The 22,484-nt window shown below is 40.9% G+C and overlaps 5 protein-coding genes across 5 annotated transcripts; all 5 read right to left on the bottom strand.

Annotated features, from left to right (window-relative positions):
- Nucleotides 1-312: 312 nt before the first annotated feature.
- On the bottom strand, nucleotides 313-2,139 carry EAE97_001674 (uncharacterized protein; the record flags this gene model as incomplete). The annotated part of the gene is made up of 4 exons (XM_038872185.1): nucleotides 313-1,309; nucleotides 1,367-1,573; nucleotides 1,681-1,720; nucleotides 1,773-2,139. The coding sequence occupies 4 exons, from the start codon at nucleotides 2,137-2,139 to the stop codon at nucleotides 313-315; spliced, it is 1,611 nt and encodes a 536-aa protein (XP_038736743.1).
- A 3,456-nt stretch (nucleotides 2,140-5,595) lies between these two features.
- On the bottom strand, nucleotides 5,596-6,325 carry EAE97_001675 (uncharacterized protein; the record flags this gene model as incomplete). Its single annotated transcript, XM_038872186.1, has 2 exons — nucleotides 5,596-6,134; nucleotides 6,199-6,325. The coding sequence occupies 2 exons, from the start codon at nucleotides 6,323-6,325 to the stop codon at nucleotides 5,596-5,598; spliced, it is 666 nt and encodes a 221-aa protein (XP_038736744.1).
- Nucleotides 6,326-13,229: 6,904 nt separating this feature from the next.
- On the bottom strand, nucleotides 13,230-14,224 carry EAE97_001676 (uncharacterized protein; the record flags this gene model as incomplete). Its single annotated transcript, XM_038872187.1, has 5 exons — nucleotides 13,230-13,508; nucleotides 13,558-13,626; nucleotides 13,678-13,752; nucleotides 13,813-14,145; nucleotides 14,219-14,224. The coding sequence occupies 5 exons, from the start codon at nucleotides 14,222-14,224 to the stop codon at nucleotides 13,230-13,232; spliced, it is 762 nt and encodes a 253-aa protein (XP_038736745.1).
- Nucleotides 14,225-15,146: 922 nt separating this feature from the next.
- On the bottom strand, nucleotides 15,147-15,845 carry EAE97_001677 (uncharacterized protein; the record flags this gene model as incomplete). The annotated part of the gene is made up of 2 exons (XM_038872188.1): nucleotides 15,147-15,574; nucleotides 15,632-15,845. 2 exons carry the CDS (start codon nucleotides 15,843-15,845, stop codon nucleotides 15,147-15,149), a joined length of 642 nt encoding a protein of 213 aa, XP_038736746.1.
- A 1,974-nt stretch (nucleotides 15,846-17,819) lies between these two features.
- Nucleotides 17,820-20,819, bottom strand: EAE97_001678 (uncharacterized protein; the record flags this gene model as incomplete). Its single annotated transcript, XM_038872189.1, has 1 exon — nucleotides 17,820-20,819. One exon carries the CDS (start codon nucleotides 20,817-20,819, stop codon nucleotides 17,820-17,822), a length of 3,000 nt encoding a protein of 999 aa, XP_038736747.1.
- Nucleotides 20,820-22,484: the final 1,665 nt, after the last annotated feature.

The following is a 22,484-nucleotide window of genomic DNA, read 5'->3' on the forward strand; positions in this document are numbered from 1 at the left end:
ATGGCAGAAGTGAGACATAGTCGGTATATTGAATATGTGGATCACATTCTGATAATTTTTTGTAAATGTATACTCAGGATATACAGAATAGGCCAACTGAGGTTGTCATATATCCATGAAACAGCACATCTTGATACAGGCTTGGTTGGAGCGTAAAGGGGTAACATATTTCGGTTGTGAAAAATGTTATTTGTGATTGTATAAACGATTATTCTAACATATATATATATATATAGCCCCACTGGATATATATTATTCAAAAGGCTGGATGATTTCAGGTCTATTCTGATCATTATCTCTTTTGACTCATCTTCATTCCTCTATTTCATCCTCGTTATTATCGGAATTTTCCAAAATCTCATCCTCTTCATTTTCCCAAACCCATTTTCTTCTGCTCATCACCCAGCTAGCGGCCCAGACGGCCACCACTGCCAAACCACATATGAAACTCATTGCAAAGAATGGTAGCCCCACCCAAATTCCTTTCAATCTCAATCCTACAATATACAGTTGCGCAAAGCCCGGTGCCGCAATTAGTCTTCCAGTAGTCTCGACCACTGCCACTGCCGCATACAGCTGTCCCTTGTGTTGCCTATCAACTAGCGTCGTGATCAGAGAGCGCATCGTGGAGATAAATCCTGCACCCAAGGTAAAGACTGCGATGCCTAGGATAGCTAATGGAAGGGTCGGGGCCAGGGCGATCAAGAGTGAACCAAATGTGAGAATAAGAATAGAGGCGCGAGCCAGGTGAAGTTCTACCTTTGAGGAGGGAATTTTGAAATAGGTGATCATGATATTTGATAAAAATGGGAGAATGAGGAGGAACAAAATGATTTGCACAGCGGCGCGGAGGGACCAGAGGAAGGAGCTCAAACGAAGGGGGAAGTGGAAGCGGTTGCTTATGTAGCGAAGCGATATGTCTTCAGATTGACTGCTAAAAGGCTTAATGATGAAAGTGATAAGGAGAAGAACTAGAGGTGTAGAGTTGAGAATTGAGAGAGACGATAGGAATGTTCGAAATGTATGTGATATTTTTTGTTTCATCGTGGCGAAGAGAGAGTTTTGTGGTTTGCGATTATGAGGGAAGTCGTTAGTTGAGGTAGCAAGAACCACATGTGATGCTTTAGTTCTTCGATCTTGCATGTGTAGAGTTTCCGGAATCAACAATATGAGACTCCCGAGAGTTGTGAAAGATATCCCCAGTAAAATTGGGATCCATGGAGACTTAGCCATCAATAAAGCAGCTAGAGACGGAGCAATCAACTGTGCGACGAGATCCGTAGCAGCCGCGAGGAAGAAGATATTAGTCCTTGATTTGTTAGTGTAAGCTAAGATAATTCTATCTGGTAGACGAATATTAAAATACCTCCTAGCTTCTGGAGTGATATCACTGGCGATAGCAAAAAATGCCATGCCTCCTACACTTGGTCCTCCCCCTATTACTGTGAAGATAGGACCAAGCCAAGTGAGGCGAAGGGGTAGTGTATGCCAGAACCACATTACGACGATGTTCCATAGATAGCTGAGGATAGTGCCTGTTATCGCTAAAATAAAGATTGGCTTCCTTCCGATTCTGTAGCCTGTCAGTATGGTATTCGTTTAGGGGAGATTGCCTCAAGTGGTCATCCCCGGAATTCCTCGTCTTTGGGCTTTGATGATAGGACTAAAATGAACATATACCTGTCCATCAGCATACCATACGGTACTGTTAGAAAAAGACCTGTGTCGATCAGCTTCCTTTCAGTCATTATGTTTTTAAATCGCATGCTTACCTGGAACAGCACCAAGAAAGTATGTTCCGGCGACTATTATACTCAACTCATTCTGGATATCGTCCTTCTTACACATGCTCTCATCGATATTCCCTCCCAGAATAATGTGACCCTCTCCCAGTAAGCCATCGTAGTAATGGTGACAAATTATATCTTCATAGACTCTTAACACGGGTACAGCCATCAAGTATCCCCCAAACTCAAACCATAATAAAGTCGCGAGTACGATCGCCGTTATTGAGGATGTTGATCGTGCTTGGCAAAAGATTGACCGAGACTGTCGAGAAAGCGAAGAGAAGATGGATTGCTGTGGTGGTGGGGACAGTAGAGGTGTCTCCTCACTGGGAAGTAAGTCTTGGACTGACATCGCGACTTCACTTGAGAAAGATGCTTTTGACAGTTTCTCTTAACACTTGGCAACCTTAAATAATGCAAGGAAAGAGAGAATAAAACAGAGCAGATGGAGTTCGCACCCCGAGCATGGCCGACAAACTTTGATGGCCACGGAATATTGCAACAGTTGGATGCGCAGATATATCCGAATAAAACAACACGACAAACCGTAGCGTTTTTTGTCCATACGAATGGTTAGAGTATTGTCGCATTTATCGTTGATCAAACAGCTTTGATTGGTCTCTCGGAAACATTTATGACGCTCTATCCCCTGTATCTGTCAGTAATCTCCAGGCTTGTCCACGCACCTGCCTAATTCGGCTACTTGAAATTCACCTCACCTGTCATCTTACGCGATCGTCCAATGACAACTATAATCAGGACAGAAACATTGGAGATGATGATAAGGGTTATATACCGTACTCTGGAGAGGAATGGTTGAGCTCCGGATAAGAAGCCGAACTCCAAGATAGTACGGAGTACCTTCAATACTCCGTACTCGAGTAGAAATCCGATAACAAATCAAGAAATCATTGCTTTGTTGAAGCTTTTCTAAAAGATCAATTCCAATTCTCAATATTATATCACGTTGTCTTCACTTTTCCAGAATAATAGGTGGCAACAATTGAATTCTGCATATGCTTTACACTACCCCTTTTCATTTCTAGCGGACTTGGCATTGGGCCTGTCCTGAGTTGACAGGTTATCAACAGTATTTGCTGTGATTATAAGAAATGAAGCCAAAAACAAAACAATGCTGCTCATCAATAAGGCAGTATTCTGGTGGTTGAGAGGTGTTCTGGTCCAGAGAAGAAAAAGGGTTCCAGCACTTGGATATCTTTATCCACTGAATAGGAACGTTCAACTAATCGACTTTTGCTGGAATACGAAATTATTTAGGGACTAGATGAATGTTAGCATCGCATTATATCCTCATATTTTTCATTCGTTTGACCTCGAGCAATCTCCTCATTTTTAAAAATAGTATGTCCACTAGGTCATAGATCTCTTCAGTCATCTAGTATCATCGAGCTACAGAACATCAATCTTGATACGTAGTAGTTTCCTTCGGATCCTTCTACAACTTGCCTCTCGCTTGGCTTAGCTGGTGACCCAAAGCAGACACTAGAGACAAATTGTATTCATCGGTGTACTGCGGCCACGTTTCTCGCACAGCATGGGCTGAATACCATGGACAAAAAACCAGATAAGAATCTAAATCGCCGTCTTCTTCGAACCCCATCGTACCATTTACCCTCCAAACTCATATAGTAATGGATAGCGGCGAAAGCCCTCTAACCTCACACGATTCTGCACGATCGATCTATTTCGCAGCAGCAGCTCCATCAACGACATCGATGTTCCTCCATTTTCCCGCGAAACCGTACGCTCGTGTCCGAACACCATCCCTCGAAAAAAAAATTCCGACAATGGAGATATAAATTTCAAGATTATCTCGATCTGTACAAAATATATAATGATACAGTTTTGATGCATGACTTGAGAGTGGTATCTCTAAAATTCATCATACCGACCCATGGAAGTCTTGATAGCAAAATAGACGCCGATATATCAAAACACGAACGCCAACTTTTCTGCCTTGCGCGAGAGCGTTTGTGAGACCGGCGAGGATCTTGGTTATGGGTAAAGCTACCAGCAAGGAAGTTCCGAATAGCTCATCCGTGTGTATGCTTCTATCATTGCAACCAACGCAAAATGCAACACAAAATGTGCAGTGTACATCATAAAACCGATGCATTGATGCAACGCACCATTCGAGGTGTATTTAAAGATTGCACAATAATAGCTGTGGCACACCGCGTGGCATTGTTTGAGCAGATGGAATTGATGAAGCGTAAAAGTCCAACAAATATACTTGATCGGTCTTCTTTTCCCATTGGATTATGAAATGATCAGCAGCGACCTTGTTGCTTGCGTTTGGAAATGAAATGCCAAAGAATGAGTTTTAATATCGTTTCACACCGCTAACGTATGTTTTCGCTGATGCAAATATCGATGCAGAAGAATTCCATTCAACTAGATGTGAAGTTAGGATTTCCTCGTCAACGCACGTTTTGTGTTATTAGGGGCTCGAAGTGTACGGGAATGAGTACTAGGTAGGTATACGGCGCACATGAGAATGAGGAGGTCGCGCATATCTCAACGTATCAAAACCTTACCTCTTTTTCTTTTCTTTGTCTCTCCGCCACTAAACGGGAAGGTGCAGCTTTTCATTCTAAAGAGAAGTGAAGGGAAGTAATCTATATCACGAAGCGAGCCTTTTCCAAATTATTTGTAAGAGTTGGGGCTATCACTCACTGCACACTAAGCGAAAACACACCAAAAACCATTATATATTTAACTTTTAAAACTCTTGTTGATTCAATAATGTATGAAATTAATATTATTAAATTTTGGTGAAGAATTAGAAAATAATAAAATTATCCAAAAAAAATGATTGAAATATTTTTAATAATTTTTGTTATTAATATATGGAGTTTTAAAGCTAAAATTTCTAAAAATTTCGAAAAAAATTAATATTTTGTATGGTAAAAGTGTTACATATTATAATTTTGTAAAAATTTTGATTTTGGGATTTTATATTTCAATAACAAAAATTACTAAAAATATTTCATTTATTTTTTAAAAATCTAAATTAATCAAATAATACTATATAGAATTTTTGAAATTTTAATATTATAATTGGGAGATTTATTTGATATTTCATTTTATATGATAAAACATCATTTTTGCAGAGATTTTGTTACGAAATCACTTAGTGTGCGGTAAGCGATGGCTCCAACTCTTACATATGAACGTCCAGAATGTAGATCATTCCGTTATCATCAGACAAGTAATCTCCGCAAAGCACTTGACCTGTGGGAATAGAGAGACATCCTCACATTCGATTGTATATAGAAAGAGAACATTTGAATCTAGTGATTCACTAGAGCTCCAAAACAAAATTGAAGAAGAGGGACATAAAAGCTTTATGGTTCGGTCAAACAGGCGAAGTAATTAGATCAGTTTTGTCATTCGATTTGCCGAGGAAGGAATGATTTCACAAAGATAATTTAATGTAATGTAGCTAGCTTGTTTAAATTATAAAACGAGGGTTCTGCAGGCAAGAAAGTAATCTTGTGCTCTGTGAAGAAAAGAAGTGTATGTACATATTAATGCATGCCCTACCAAGGTATTGCATTTTGTGTGCCTTTTAGCTGTTGACCGCTTACCATTTCAAAAGCATATTCTATATATGCATTTGTTCTGTTAGTTTTGCCTTTATCCATCCTTCCATCCATCCATCCAGCCATGTTTCATTGATAATCGTAAAGAAAATGATACACTTTCCTGAGAAGTCGACCCATTACTCATCAGAATTATCACATACGTCATCGTCGTCTGAAGGGTCGGCGGTTTGGTCAGGGAGTCAACTGTAAAACCAGTATTGAGCGGCATACTGAACACTCTGAACGCCTGCTGTTGTGCAAGGGTTGATGGAATTACCACCGGCAGTTTCGACGCGGTAGACTGTTGTGAGACCAACGGATACGTATGTTGATTTGGCAGTTAAGGATAGCCAATCAACCGCACCGGTATTGGCAGGTCCCGGAATGGAATTGATAGGAGGAGAAATGTCACCAGTCTTGGCAGCGTACAAGATCTTGCTGACAAATGAAAGGTCGAATGTTGGAGTTCCACTGGCATCGAAGAAGTGCTTGCCCAGAGGTTTGAGACCCATGAAGCTAGCGCTACTAGTAGAGGGAAGACTGGTATAGACAGCGATCCCTGGGAGATTATTCAATGCGGTACTGGCACACTTGGCGTAGTCGGTTGCATCGTAGAGGCTAGCGACTGCACCAAGAGCCACTGGAGTAGCACCAATGGCGGAGCAGGTATAATTTTGGATACCACGACCGAGAGCAATATAGGCGAGGGTGCCAGTTGGTACTGGGAGAGCAGACGCAGCTGCAAATGAATAATGTTAGCTTGTTTATCCTGAAATGGTGAACTTGAGAAAGTAGAAGCGCACCTCCAGTAGTAGGTAGTAATGGTGTCGCACAAGTATATTTACTTGAAGCAAGGGCTTGAACAGTGCTGATTGGAACAGCTACAACGGCCGAAGCCAAGAGGAGAACGAGACTGCTGATAGAGTGCATAATGTCGTTGGCGTGAAAGATTGTATTCTAGATTGAGGGTTGGATATTGATTCGATATTAAAGTAATGGTCGATACCAGTTTTGTTAAACTGGAGATATAGGTTGAGTTTATTGAGGGAGTTGATAGAGACGAAGGAGAGATCAAGTTGAAGATGGGAAAGGTTCTATTTTATATGTAATCTCCAAATTTGAAGCTGTCGTAGATGTATCGGAAGCACCAATTGAATACTGTTGATTGGAATACGGGTATCAAGGTTGTATATAGTTGTGTTAAGTGAATATTCTTTGATATAAAGATCGAATGGAAGCTGTTGATCCATTGCCAAAAGTGAGGGAGAAAAATGATATCTTATAGAAATCGAGGTAGACTGATGCGATTGAGAATCTGATAAATCCGCAGGGGAGCAATAAACAAGCCCTAGTGAATTTAGCTGGACCCTGAAGATACATACTAGCTCAATGCGGAGGATTAGCTAGTGACTAGGTAGGTAGTACATGGTACCTAGTAACGTAGTTATCAAACAAGAGAAGAGAAAAACAATCGTGAACCTTGTAGAGTGATACAATAGAAACAGATGTGGATCTCTTTCATGCTGGCATCTGTACCTCTTTCCACTTTTTGGCTTGCAGACTTGCATTGCAGACTTGCAGACAAGGGCTTTTCTCTGGCTTTCTTGGTATGTACGATACCTTGCATCTCCATAAGCCAAGACTCGAACCCCTCGAACTTCTTTTTGCATCTTACTCCGTCCATAGTATGTCCTAATTTTCCCTTCCTTCCTCACGTATACCCAGGGGTGTATAGAGACTCAGATGATAGCTTAAAAGTGTGTGAGAATATGGGAACCTAGGTAGGTAGGTAGGTAGATAGCAAAGAACAAGGATTATCTGTCGTTGGCGTTTGAAGTGAAAGCACCTGGCATACTGGTGTACTGGTGCACTCGTATACTCGCTTCTCGGTACCGGCATGTCACTCAGTCAATGTTGAAGAAAAAGAAGAAGTCAAGAATAGAATTGGAATTGAAGCTAGCTAGGGGACTGGAGAAGCTTGAATGCAAAACTAATCAGAATCCGGTCTAGTGTTGCCGGATGGCGTACGTGCCCTCGAACCATCGCTTGCCTCGACCTTACCTCTCACGCCTTTCTCGCCTCTTACCAAGATGAATGCTTGTCACTCTCTTACAATCCTTGATCTCTTCATCTAAAAGTTTCCATTTTAACCACACGATCTATTCTCCACCCTTCTACTTCAATATCTGAGTTGCACAAATTCGTTGTTCGTGCCGGGACCTTACCGTGTAGCTTTTTTTAGCTGTCGATAGGTATCATTCTCCTCTTCTTCGTTGGCCTCTCCATCACGATAATATGCACGAAATGAGAAGTTCCATGTATCTTTTCACTTGTACCACGGTAAGATTGTACAAAAGGAAATAACCTCATTTATCGAATTGCTACACTGCAACACTGCTACGATGCCACACTACCCTACCTGACAAGGCAGGTACCATACGACATATAGGTACCGAGGGTACCTAGGATTCAAGAAACTTCTTCTTCTCGAAAACAATCTTCAATCCAACATCGGGATTCACAAATCTTGGCTGTCGTCGTAAGCGTGCATCTTCCATTTTCCCGCATCCTCCATTTTCCCGCATCCTTATCAGACCTTATTTCACCGTTTTCTTGGTGTAAGCATGTACCGCAATTGTTCATGGACAGAAATTCCCGAGCGGTTAATTCATTTAAACCTAAATGAGCTATTGTATTTGCTTCAATGCTTGAATTGTTGTACAGATACGGCACTCTTGGAGATAATCGCTAAGTTTCCTTGTTAGATGCTGACAATCTTGGTCGGGCTTGTAAAGTTGCAAGCATCTAGATATTTTACTGGGTAGCCCTGTGAACATGAAAATTTTACCGGCATGGCATTGATCAATACCAGGTTGACAAGAACCGTTTTCCCTGATGGCCTACATCTTCCTTGTGGCAGAATCTCGATGGATTAAGGATCTTTTGATTGATGCTCAGAAAGTGAGGGGAAAAGGGCCCAACAACTACGAATTAATCTATTTGGTACGGTAAGCTACTGCTAACTCAAGTCAAATGTTACCTCATATTTGATCGCTAGATGAGACGAACGGGTGGAATTTTGAGGGGAAAGAGGGAAAGATAGAAGTTAGTACAGAACATCAAACGGGGACGGTTGTAGGATTCAGACGAAACAATTATCACAAACACCACAATCAGCCAAAAGAAACAAGAAACAAAAAAGACTAACTCCTTTTTATCCTTCAATTTAATTTTCTTGCTGTACATTTAAAATCCTCCTGAGCATTGACAATTTGCCATGTGTTGGAAACGTGGGAGTGTATTCACATTGTTTCGAGGAGTTGTTTGAATGCTTCAGAATTTTTGGCTGAGCACTTCCACGTTCCGTCGGGGTGTGCTGACTGCAGTTTGAACTCCTTCACCGGAAAAACTATCTTTCGAATTCCTCCATTGTTTCGCCATTTCTTACTTTCAAAGTAGGAGACGAGGCTAAAGAGAATTATCATCTGAACCTGGGGAGTTCTTCACTTTGTTATCGCAGTGGATCCATCAGACGACGAAGTTAGTTGATCACCTGAAGTCTCGTAACATCTTTTTCTAATCTGGTTGTAGCATATGACAACCTTCAGATTGTGCTTTCTAGGTATCCTCGCAATTATTGAATTCCCTTGTTTACAGGTGTATTCCTTCAGATGTAGAAACGCCACCTTCAAACATCCCGCATCTATCTCTACTCTCGTGGCAATCAGAAATTATCCCATACCCGAGCCAGTCCCGACCATTTTTCTAATCAGTCTTATATGCGATGTTTTGAACATCTGTGAATAAGATGAGAGTTGATATCTTATTCGGATCTTTTACCAGCCACTTATTGTACCCCGACCATTTTACCTGGCATGGATAATCTCGTTTTTGCCTCGATAGCAATAAATAACCGCTAATTGATGCAGATTTTATCCACTCGAATTGGTCAGTTGCCGTAATACAACCGAAATGCCAGCTAATTGCTCTCGAAATAGAAAATTATATGCATCTCTACCGAGTAACTTGCTATTTTCGGCACAATTTGCTCAAATGGCGGGGTTACATCTCAACGACCTTCATGTGACATTCAACATTCAAAGCGGTAGAAGTCTTCCCGTATATTATTAAACGGCCTTGTAAAGTTCCGGTCTTTTGTCCAAGTCGTCTTCCTGTCCACTCATTCCATGTGCCCCTTGTCGACCGATTAATACCGCCTTTTAATTCCAGATCTTTTTGCCGAGTGCCGGAACATCGGCTAGATGAAGGCGACTGACATTCGTCTATGCGATCGCGACCTTGTTAATACAGGACTCGAAATTTCCACTTCTTAAAAAACTTTTAATTCATACAAAAATAGAGCATCTAGATCCTTTGACCAGTCACAGTCACCCCAGATATCTCGTCACATATCTACGAAATCGGACTCGCTCAATATTAAGCCATAGATTCGTCGAAGATCTATCATCTTATGATTTAGCTTGGAAATTCTTACCCAAAAAGACAATAAATGTACTGACACGAATGATAGGTGTGCACCGGGCCCTCATTACGCATTCCTTTGCCCGATGTCTGCGATCTTAGATGTTCATGGCACCATTTGATTGGCATACAGCGTACGAATGAGCCGCTGTTGGAAGTGGATTGCATGATAAATATTTGTCGCTTATGAGAAAACTGTTGGATATATTTCGACTAAACGCGTATTTTTCACTTCGTTCGGTCCTGTCAGATACCAGTCTTTCCGTCTTTGTTCCAAGCGGTTCCCCGGCTACCCGGGCGCTTGATAGCTCGGGTCCACAGTAATAAGATACTCCACATGCAACTTAGTTTATCAGACCCGCAATCGGACTATTAATAACCCTCCCCTCATCATCCACCAAGATCTACCTAGCTCGTCTTCAGAATCATAGCATGCAATGCTTCCCAAGCTATCAATCAATCATTCAAGCTTCTCATGTAACATTTCATTGCATATTAGAACACATTCTGGAAGACAAATTCAACTATGATGAGACTAAACTCAAGCGAATGGTGGTAATGCAGGTGCCATAGTATGTGTGCATCTTGTTATTGTCACCTTGAACAAATTGGCCGAATAAGCATGGCCCACTACTCAAAGAGATTAGCATCTTCTTTACTCGGCATGAAGGACCAGACTCGAAAGCTCGAGCGGGGTACATCGATCTATAGATCGAAGAATTTACTCTACTTTCCACTAGTCCAAGATTACATCTACTTCGTCAGGCACTAGATGTTGATGTCTCTACTTCACTCTGAAGTCAGATCGCCGACTTTCTATTCGAAAACAGCAATTCTTAACATCCATACACATTTGAATAGGAAGCTCAGTCTATTTGTAAGAGATCTTCTCGTTGAGGTGATTTATTTTGAGCATCAGAAGCAGATCAGATGATGCCCTTCATCGGAGTAATATTTTGGACTGACAATGTGTACCATTTTCTGAAAATAGCTCTTCTCAATATCCTACCCTAGTTCAGAAGTTTCGGGATTCTATCACATATCACCTCTCTGGGATTAAATACAACTCTTCTATTTACCAGTCTACATTGAGAAATGCCCCTCCCTTGATTGATCATCCGTCTAACGCCTTATTCCACCTTGTTCGTGAATTTGGCAGAGTCTAGCATGCACCCATCTTACCGTTAAATGAAATTCAACGTTTTGGATATTCGATCCTAGGTCATACATCAAAAGGTACTCATCCAAAGATTTCTACATGGGTGGAAAAGCCTGAATAACGATTAGTGGAGTATCGTCTAGTTTGATTCAGATTTTACTCGCAACATGACATTGACCAATATGGCATGACTCTGCACCCAAGCTACCTTGGTTTGAATCACAATGTAACTCGAGTGATAGAGACATTTACATACTCTATCCACCTTCGTTACTATAAGGTTTCCATTGCTCGCACATACATCACTTGCAAATCCATATATCATACGCTATCCACTCGTTTTGTGTAGTCATGAATTACAAATGCGTATCAATTATCAATGCTACAAACTTTTTTCATTACCCAAGTATGCTCCTACTATTTGCTTCACTGACAAGAGTCACCCAATTTCTTATCATCTCCAAATGAATGTTCTGTCCATCTATATTTACATCCTTGTCATCAGTACACATTCAAACTAGCATCCATGAAGCCCAAGTATACGTAGCACCATAAATGACTATAGAGCTAGTCGCAACATGCTACCAATAACTCACTATTGTCATCAACATGTATCATATTATCAACCATCTCATCTGACCCCATGCCATGCCATTTTGCATCGTGTTCCCAAGATACCCTACCAATCATAACAGCGCAATAGCTAGCACCAACTTGAGTACTATACATAGTCGCTGATAAACAGATTAAACACATTTAGTACAATCGAGTTTGCCCCCTCCTTCCCTAGAGTCATTCTTGCAAGATTTTCTCCGTCTACTCGTAATTATACACGTTACTTTGATTCTAAGCTCTTGTATTGCAGTAATTATCCACTAGTCAACAACCTGTCTCTGAATTGAATGCATGTGAGAAGCTAGAAAACGTGAAATTATGTTAGTACAGCTCGATCTTGTGATTCAAAAACATTTTCGAGGGAAGGGAGGTTACAAGGGGCCTCAATTTTGTTTCTACACTCCCAGTCCCGAGTTGTCCTGCAGCGGGTAAATCTCGGACTTATAACAGCACGTGACATTTCTACACGAACCTCGACGAAAATTTTCCGCTTTGGTTCTCGAGCTATGACATCCGTCACTTCAAACAGAACTCAAGATGTCAAATGATTTTTCTGAGATTCAAATAGCGTAAGTCTCCGAGACTACTCGGTAGCTCACATGTATGGCGTACAGTGTACCGCTGCTTTCATCCTTACAAATATATGAACACATACCTAGTAGCTTCATCCCTAATCAAAGCTTACACATCTAAACGTCGGTACGTCCATGCATCTGGAGTGAAACTAATCACCGGGTAGAAGATTCATAGAAAGATATCTCAAAAGCTAAGATCAGCCGGGTTATAGTTGATGACAGCTTTCGTTGAGGGTACGCACCGTCAGATACGGCGGAAATACGTGGAGAGAAACCCGACGCTACGGTCGTACGAAAAGCTTATTTTTGTAATGCATTATGCTTGAATTGACAACATTACTTTGACACTCCGAGCAATGTCAAGCGTCTGAGTAGTTGAGCTTGTGTGGGATGGAAATATGGACCATTGTACCACCATTTCCTGGAGGGCAAGGATCTAACCCCTTCAAGCGAAGCCAACTCCCTACCATGACTTGCAGTTATATTGTTGATCTGCATCAATGAATTTGAAATTCTTGTAGACCTTTCCCAATGATTTGCTTTTGTCTTGTGTTTGCCTAGGAGAAATGATAGTACACAGCTTATTATGAAGTGTAACGAGACCAATGACTTGGAACTTTCCAATGAGATTTCCGTTCTTTTGTTCTTTGTATCTGAGCAAGTGACAGTCCTACTCTTTCGGGAAAAGTCAATAATGCTGCGGTATCTCAGACTTCGTAGACAGCCTCTATCGAAAGGCTCGGTAGTGGCAGACTGGCTAAGGAAACCTTGGAGCGATTCCCCATCTATATAGCCAATGCGAAGAAGGCAGAAGTCAAGTGGCTTGAAAGAAAAGGCTTTATTGAGCTTCAAGACACATAACATTATTACTATTAACCCCCGCTACCCATCTGCACAAGTCTTTTGCTACCCCTATAGACATAAATTCTCAACCCACCAATGCCATAATTCTCTATTTAATGCCAAAAATGTTCTCTGAGCGTGGCGTTCTGTATTTACTCGACTAATCCATACAAATATCCCCGTCGTCATCGCCAAACACATCATTCCTGGAGTCGACATCATCCAACTGCACAACGGACAGTCGCTCTGCTAATCTGCCCTGCTTTTCGGTCATCATCACTCCTGGATCGTTCGCGCCTAAAGATGCAGCAGTTTCTAGTTTGTCAAGAGTCGATTCAACAGCCAGCTTTCCTTGTTGCTCAGTCGTTGATATCTTCGAAATTACCTTATCGTTCGTCTCGCCGGCCTCATCCACCGTTTGTAATTTGGAAAGTGCACCCTATGTTTCTTCAGCTAAGTTTGCTTATATTGTATCATTTACGCCGTACCCTTCCAATAGTCTTTGAGCTGAGAGATAGCCGTATTTTATTCGACCAAGCAAGGTTTTCAGCAGCGTGCTATCGCTCTGTTAACCAGTTTGTACAAATGATTCTTCTTCTGTGCCTTACCTTTTTGCGGATCTTTGTCTTGGAGACCAGGCGTCTTCTATTCGCCCAGAACCGTTCGGCGTTATTCAATCTTGGCTTAAAGAGGTCAGTATTGCATTAAGCCTCTCAAAGGTATCCGCGAGAGTTGGCTCATACCTGGCTCAGTTGTGTCTCAAGATACTTTTGCTTTCGCTCCTCTGACCAATCTTCTGGTGTTGGCCATACTGCAAAAGTGCTTTCGCACAGCGCGCGCCAAGCCTCATCGACTTCTTTCTGTGTCACAAAGTACACTCTTTTGTTTGGTTTATTGCGCTTAGATTTCTTGCTGAGAAGTTCAAATTCATTGAAGTCGCATACGTGAGTGGCGAATGCTAGATAGCCTACTTCATTGACAAGTTTGTGAAAGTTGTTGGTCATGCGAGGAAATCTCAACGCGCTCGCCATCGTCATCATGGACGCAGTGTGTCGTTCCCGGTCTACTTTAACAAGCTGATGTGCGATCTTGTCAGCAATAGTTATCTTCATGCGAAATGGCAGGCAAATAATCGGTGAAGCTTCGTACCTCCATCTTCTCCCGTAAGCTTGCTACAGTTAGTGATCGAATGTGGGGTAGTACTGTTGATGGTATTAAATAAGATATCAGTGTGGGTGGATTTGATTATGTGATGGCAAACAATGGCGGTATACAATATGCCGCATAGTTCAAATTGGTCGGTCTCTATATACTCCGTTCCATTCACCATTCCACACAAAGAAGATGGATATAACCTATTCTGATGTCACTTTCTCAACCAACCATGCCAACATGGTTGTGCACTCCGATGGTGTAGTGGTTAAACATACCATCTCGAATAGAGGCCTGGCGTGGCTCGTTTCGCGCAAGGCTGATGCAAAGTCCTTTCGAGGATAATCTGTCATATGTGGGGACTTTGGCTTTACAGTGGGTTTCGGGGCTGCTTTAAATATTCTATGTTGTAATTTTGACTTCTACCCGCTATCATGGCGGTATCTCAGTCCTTGGCTGCTGATTATACTGAGAACAGAATTTTTTGCTCTTTTTGCCCTTCCAGATTCGAGCCGATATGTGAAATAATTTTTTTGTGGGTCTCTTTGGATTGTTCAATAGCCACCAACCACATAACCAGTAAGAAAACAACTTCAATTTACATATGAATGCGATTCCATCTGTTATCCCCTTCCCAAGTTCAACTGCTTGGATTCTGAAAAAGTTTGTATTTAATGAGCGATGACGCAGGTACGGAGAATACATGTTTGTCGCATTTGTCAAACCATAGCTACAGCGCAACAACAGTGTGACAACAAACAGCAAGTCAATATATTTATTTTGATATTTTTATTCTTCTATCCAAATACACCAGTAATATACAGTATATAAATTCAAAATGCGCGCAAGTCGCGCCACCAGAAGGTCATTTTTACTAGCCAATTCAAACCACCCCAAACTCTTCCCATCTCTCGTATCTCGTGATTCATCTCACCCGAGCAAGACCCGATGCCATCGCCGACCCCGTCACATTTGACATCGCCTGAGTCTGCGCTCCACTAACTCCCGCATTACAATTCATCATTCCGCATTGCGCTTCCAGATTTGGAGGCGGGCTCTCTTGCACCTTACTCGCATTCGTGGCTGCAGCCCAGAGACTCCCGATGTTTGGAAGCACGGTGCAGCATCGGTTGAAATTTACAGCCATGGTGGCATCTTGTGTAGTCATGACTCCTGTATACACGTTTTGGAGATTGGAGACGATGGAGGGAAAATTGGCCATGAGAACCTTGGCAGATTTAATACCGTCTGAGGAGAGATTGGGGGTTTTCATCAAGGTGGCAAGCTGGACGGGCTCGTCTTTGGCAAAGGCGATGGCGGTCTTGAGTTTGGTGGAGTTGTTGGGGTCGTCGACTGTGAATGTGGTTAGACTGGGTAACTAGGTTTCTAAACTGAGAAGGGGAGACCTACGATATTCATTGACAGTATTGACAGATGTGGCCCAGTTATCAAGTGAATTTTTTACATCGTTTGCGGTAGGTGGAGTTGCAGGTTTGAGGACTTTGGGTGTAGCAATTTTAACAGCTGCTGCTTGCGAAGCGGCCTTTGCTGCTGAAGTAGTCGTGGGGGTCGCGGCGAAAGATGTGCTTGCAAAAAGCAAGACCAAGAGAGTAAGTGGCTGCATCTTGAAGGGTTATAGGCCACGAATTGATGAAGAGATGAATTTATTAAGTATATATCATATGAAGCAGTTATACAAGCACGCAGCAACCAGGCTGAACAAATCGATTAAAATTATTAATTGAAAAATAGAAGAGATAGGAAAAGGGGCCTTCTGCCAGAGAATGTAGAAGCAAAATCGTGGCCAAAGCATGGTGGGTATTACTTTCATAAATCATAATGGTCATTCTGCATGCGTCTAGTCCATTCCGAAGTAGAAGTCTTGGAATTGTGCAAAATGACGCCAAAACCGATGCCAAGTTCATTACTGATCGATGGATCTTCAGAACTAACATGTGTACGACGAAGAACGTCGCACTGTACCAACCGTATGGTCGAGGCCGTTAACAATTGGTTGTCGCCAAGAAATATCACGAGGACCATGCACGCGAAAAACTAGTTGACAGTTTCAGGGGAGTTGGGGAACCGTTTCGAAACGGCCTCAAAGCGTTAAAGAGAGGGAAACCCTCTAGTTCATTGATTCGCTAACCTATGGTAATTAATCATGAACTCGCCTGTCAATTCCGTCAAACCGGCTGGGATGTTCCTCCGCGCTTTTTAAGCTCCGTATCGCATGAGCTGTGGAACGGCACTTACTGTGAGACTACTAGTCTTTTTATATCCTTCGCATCGCATAGTCATATTCCTATCCTCGGCTTCTACTTAAATGTCAGTACTTTTTATTATGCTTAATACTAATAAGCATTGATACCTCGAAGGTCCATCCTAGCTTTTTGTCAACAGTTGAGCGGGAACTAAAAGTTTCATTTGCTGATACATCAATACGGCAAGTGAATTCTCTGTAATCCTTGCACGTGCATTTTACGATTGATTTGGAAGTGATGATTTCCTCTGGATTTATAGTATTCTCCGTGGTTTAAGGAGAGGAATTGAGTACTTTGATGTGTATGAAAGAAGAAAAAAGGTGAAGTATAATACCAAAAAGAAATAAAAGAGGTGAACATACAGGAAAAGGGAAACAGTTCTTCAATTCAATAGGAAACCAAATACAACAAGAAATAGAATTTCAATCTCTACATAGATAGTAGGTTTTAAGAGAGCAGGGGGAAGAGAGGAGTGAGAAGGAAGAAGACAAGCGATTCAGAATTTGACATGATATTCTTCAAACCATGACTTCAGATCATCATACCTTTCTCCACAAATGAATCATGTATTTAGTTCGTTTCTGCGCCCGTCAAGGAAGGTGAGGATAAACAGGTCATGTTTCGAAAGGAGTAAAAGGATAGAGTTTTTCCATCTATACAAGAGGAAAGAAGAGCCGGATTTAAAATAGATTGTCAATACCACGTGAGAAGTTCTGAATCGATCAAAAGACGAAACGGAAAGGGGACGCAAAAAGTAGGAAAAGAGATACGCAAATACCAGATTTCACATGATAACTTCGGATTGACTACAAATCATATGATGGATTCTTCCGTCTCTATATCAAGGAGGGAATGAAAAGACTATATTATGAGGCAGGAGCGAGACAAGAAGCGTCCGAAAGTAGATATCATCGAGTGCCTATATTCTCCTTGAGCCTAAGACAAGATTAGGAGGGGAGTGTAAATCCGTTGTGAATGTATTATTGAACACCGAATTTCCTAGTGTCCGCCATTGTGCTTGGGATCCAATGTTAATGATACATTTAAACTACGTTCATGGAGGGAAAACCTGTACGAGTACCATCATCGATAAATCGTTCTATCGCGCACATAATCGATCCATCATCAAAGAAGACGGTAACGTCAAGTCGTGATCTAGTTTATTGCTACAAAATTATGTGTAACATAGCATTTGCCTTCCCAGCTACATATTATACGATGACCGTGACGCCCTATCATGCAATTCGTGAATGCGATACGCACGCCGCCGATGCAAAGCCCCAAATGCGAGCCATATGTACCTCTAACCGCACTTAAATATATGCCCCTTGTATCTACGCCGCCACTGGTGATTTCCTTACTCTTCCCGCCTCGGAATCCTTTTCCGGAACTGTCGTACCACCGAAGCCCAATCCAGCACTCTTCTTCCTCCTTCCCTTCCTATCACCGTATTTCTCGTCAAACTTGCGGATTGCAGAGAGCGTGCTCATATCCTCGCTGATACTTGCGCTAATTTCCTCCATTGCTTTGTCGAAATGTTGCTTGGTGAGGATACGTTTCTCAGGGTATGTGTAAGGGGTATCGCCTTCATGCTTAGTGGCAAGTTCATTTTCTTCTCTGATACATGCCAATGCAGCTGCGACCGAAAGGTTCTTCAAATCCGATCCAGAGTAGAAGGGTGTGTTTTTCGCAAGTTCGGCAAAAGACACTGACGAATCGATAATCTCATCTTTGAGGTGGATCTTGAGAATAGACTCGCGATCCTTTTCGACTGGCAAGTCAACCAGAAGTCTTCGAGGCAGTCGGCGAAGTACAGCTTCATCGAGGTCAAATGGTCGATTGGTAGCGACCATGATGAAGGCAGATAAATCGTTCATACCATCCCATTCTCGTAGAAATTGATTAATCATCTCTCTATGAGCAGTTGAGCGTTTGGTGTCACCACGGGCAGCGAATATAGCATCTGCCTCATCGATAAACACAACACAGGGCGAAAGTTTCTTGGCTAGTGAAAAGATGGCTCGAACATTCTTCTCACCTTCACCAACATACATATCGTTCACTTCAGCACCACTAATTTCAAGAACTGTTGCGCCACTCTCTTTCGCTACTGCTTTAGCCAGTAACGTCTTACCGGTTCCAGGGGGTCCATATAAGAGCAAACCAGGCATTTTATCAGTAGCCAAAACACCATAAGTGAAAGCCTCTGGTCGTATCAATGACAAACTGGTCAATGTTTTTAGTGCCTCTACAGTCTCCTTTGGAGCGTGAACATCTTCGAACTTGGTATGAATATCCGACGGTATGACGACACCCCCGAGCAGCTTCTTCTCATGAGGAGTACACGTTTTTCGAATTTGCTTGAGCTTTTCTTTGATATCTGTCTTTTTCGGCGAGTCGTTGATCTCATCAAGCATCTTGTTCACATCATTGTCTTCCTCCTTCAACTCTGCTGCTCCCCAAGAAAACTTTGCATTGTCACTTTCGGAGAGCAGCTGTTGAGCTTTCCAAAATGTTGGCCCATCTATGATTTTTGGGTTGTTTTCTAATCCTAGGATAGTCGTTGCAAGCCTTTGCACACGGGCGTAATGCCAAACTGCATCGTCTAAACCAGCAGATACTACCCAAGCGACGTCGAGATCTTTTTCTATATCCACACTTACAGGTGTATCCCCCGAGAGTTTTGTAATCATATCCTCAACATGCCGTATGTTCAAAGTTCGGATACGTAACTTGTCGTCAGATTCGAATATTGTATCCTGTTCAGCTCTTCGGTCTGGTGGGACGAATATAGTTCTTTTCTCGCCCTCGACTATATCCGATTGAAGATGTTGAATACCTGCTGATGAGAGCTCGGATTCTCCCTGTTCTAGGGAACTTGTTCCAACCATTATTATATTTCGTCCGGACTGCCAGCGTTTGGTGACCACCGTCCGCAGCTTATCAATAATATTGTAACCATCGTATGTCCTGGTCAAATCCTTGTAATCACGAACTTGTATGATTAAATCTTTGGTATTGGTTGCATCCGCACCTGAAGACTCTGATGCACGTTTTGAATCGGCGGCAGCAACAAATGACTCAAGTAAAGCCGTAGTCTTCAAATCGTTCCACTGTTCAGCGTTAGATTTCACGTTGCCAAAGGTCGAATTGCCATTGCTAGAAGCCGAAAAGTTGGGGTCGGCGAAAGTAGCAAATGGCATCACAACATCTGATGAACGCCTGTTATTCTCCGCTGCGGGGGTAAGGGCCCCCTTTAACCGGCTAAAAATTGCCGAGAGCTTTTTCTGTGCCTCGGAAGAATTTGATGCGGTGAAAGCAATTGCGGGACCAGCCTTCTTACTCATTCCTGTCATTTCTTCCTCCTCAACCCCCTCAATGTCTTCAGGTACCGTGCTTGGATCTTTCTCATAATCCTCCAGCCTGCCTGCCATTCTCGAAGTTTCATAACCCAAAAGAGATGCTTTCGACCCCGTCCAGGCAAGATTCTCGTCGATATATGGCCCTAAAATCTGAGCTATATCGACTGGATCCAAACGTATAAGATCAGCTCCTAGTTTGGTCGAAATGGTTTCCACGACAGAGTCTAGATATAGTGTTCCTCCGTCTTTAGGGCATAGCAAATGGAGAATAGGCCTCATGATATTTTTCCCATCCAAGACAGCTTGTGGAGGACGCAGCTTTAATCCCGCTCTGATGGATGCCAAAATTTCTTTGTAAACATCAACGTGCATGCTATATTTTGCTTTCTCTGTAGGAGGGAGGTCGCATTCAACGATAGATTTGATTGCATGACTCATCTTCTCTGTGGCTTCGGGACCTGGCGAACTTTCAACAAATTCCGGGACGTTACCGCCGTAGTAGACAGCGAGTGAGCCTGTCTGCGGTAGCTCCTCGACCAGCTTGACATTATTCCAAAACCAATCCGGCAGTATTATCGGTGGCAGACCTTCCGGTTGTTTTTGACGATTTGCTCGTAAGGTTCTCCCCGAAAGTCTCCCCCGAGACCTTTGCTCAGGGTCTATATTTTCGACTGGCTGTATAGAATCTTCTGCCACTGGATTCTCTAACTCTGCTTCCGCAGGGTTTTGCGAGACGTCTGCTGAGGTTTCCTGCTCTCCATCTTCAGGTATCTGGGGAATGTCCTCTATGCCTGCTCTTGCCTCTTTATCATTTTCCGGGTTTGCTGGGTCATCGGGTGTACTATAGGAAATTGCTGAACGATGGAAGTTGCGCCGGGGAGGGGGAAACCTGCAGCCTGCGATGATTCGGCATGTTTGTCGCGAGAGAGGGTTTCTATGTGTGCGAAGAGCTCGCAATGCTACGGCGTGCATCCGGTAAGTTTTCGTGCTCTTTATCGAGCGAATAATTCAGGGCGGGAAATCGGGAATCGATCGTAGAAGTGTTTGAAATATTTCTTTGAATCCCATCGAATTAATGATAGGTAATCCTTCCTGATCAGGCACCCATGAAAAGAAATTCAGGCATCAATTTTTGTTAACATTGCGACAATATCTGTGAGGTTTGTGTGTAGATTAAAAGATGGTTATTTAGAATAATGCCAAGGGCTAAGATATTGGCATTGATTTAGCTAATCTGAGTTAGATTAATTTAGTATATACATATAATTAAAAGTATAACAAATACTGTAATTGAGAAAATGCTTTGTTTTAAAACAAAATATATTTAATTTTGATTTTTATTTTCAAATATATATGAATCTATTTATTAAAAGCTTTAATTAACTCTGCTGGGACTTTTTTATTTAATATTTATTGATTCTATTCTATCTTTTTTTTTAAATATTAAACCAAGTACTCACTCATTTCTCCTTCTTCTCTCCTATATAAAATTCGTTTCCATAGAATTCTTTTCAGGATTAACTTAGGATTCTATAGAATCTTTTATATAAAAAAGCAATGAAAGGGATTTTATATAAGATCTGATATAAACTCAAGATATACAATACTAATAACTAAATATATCTTTATAGATTCAGATAACTCAATTCGATAAGCTAAATATCCAATTCTCTTTAGGACTTTGAATAAATCTATAAACTACTATTCAATCTTTATATTTCTGCTTATAATATTAAATATATTATATTCTTAATATAATTATAAAAAAATATAATCCCTAACCTTAAAAAATATAAATTTATATTATTAATTGAAATAATATTTTATAAATATAATTACAAACTTAATTATATTGATTACTTTGATTATTATAGATTTATATTTGGTATTATTTATAGGTTCTATTGGATATATTTCAACTACTTGTTTTACTACAGGTTCAGATTTAGTTTTTCAAGGCAATATCTCCGCCAATTTTATAATTGCTTTTATTGTAATGTTGAATAGCTTTTTAATTCTAAATCTATATATTATTATAATAATAATAATATCTATACCTTAAAATATAAAATTTGATAAAACTATAGATAAATATAATAATATTATTAGCCATTACAAATTATTATTTAGAATATTAAAATAATATTGAAAAGCGATTTTTATTATTTGATTAGTATATTTACTACTCCCATCCATTTATAAATACTAAATTATACTGAATAGTAATTTAATATTTAATAAATCCATAATCCTTTTTTATATCTTGAAAACAAATTTCTTATTTCAATTAAAAATAATTGCATAAGGTATTTCTTATAATACTAAAAGTAAATATTGAATTAGGGAATTTCCCCATTGAACTATAATCTAAATATTTCTTCCAGAAATTAAAATAATTGTTTTGAAAAGTTTATTTATGATTGATAAAGTATAATCAAACAAATTCAATATTAATCTAAATAAAACTAAAATAAAATCAATAAATATTATATAGAAGATATACAGAGAAGTTAGAATAGATTATAGCAATCTGTAAGACTAATATTAGAGAATTGATAATACCCTACATTAATAATAATAATAAAGAAAAGATTAAAGCTTTTTAGATATATTAAAAATGTAAAAACTGGAAGAAAT

This window comes from Botrytis byssoidea (assembly GCF_014898295.1).
Source record: "Botrytis byssoidea strain MUCL 94 chromosome Unknown BBYS_003, whole genome shotgun sequence".
Classification (NCBI taxonomy): domain Eukaryota; kingdom Fungi; phylum Ascomycota; class Leotiomycetes; order Helotiales; family Sclerotiniaceae; genus Botrytis; species Botrytis byssoidea.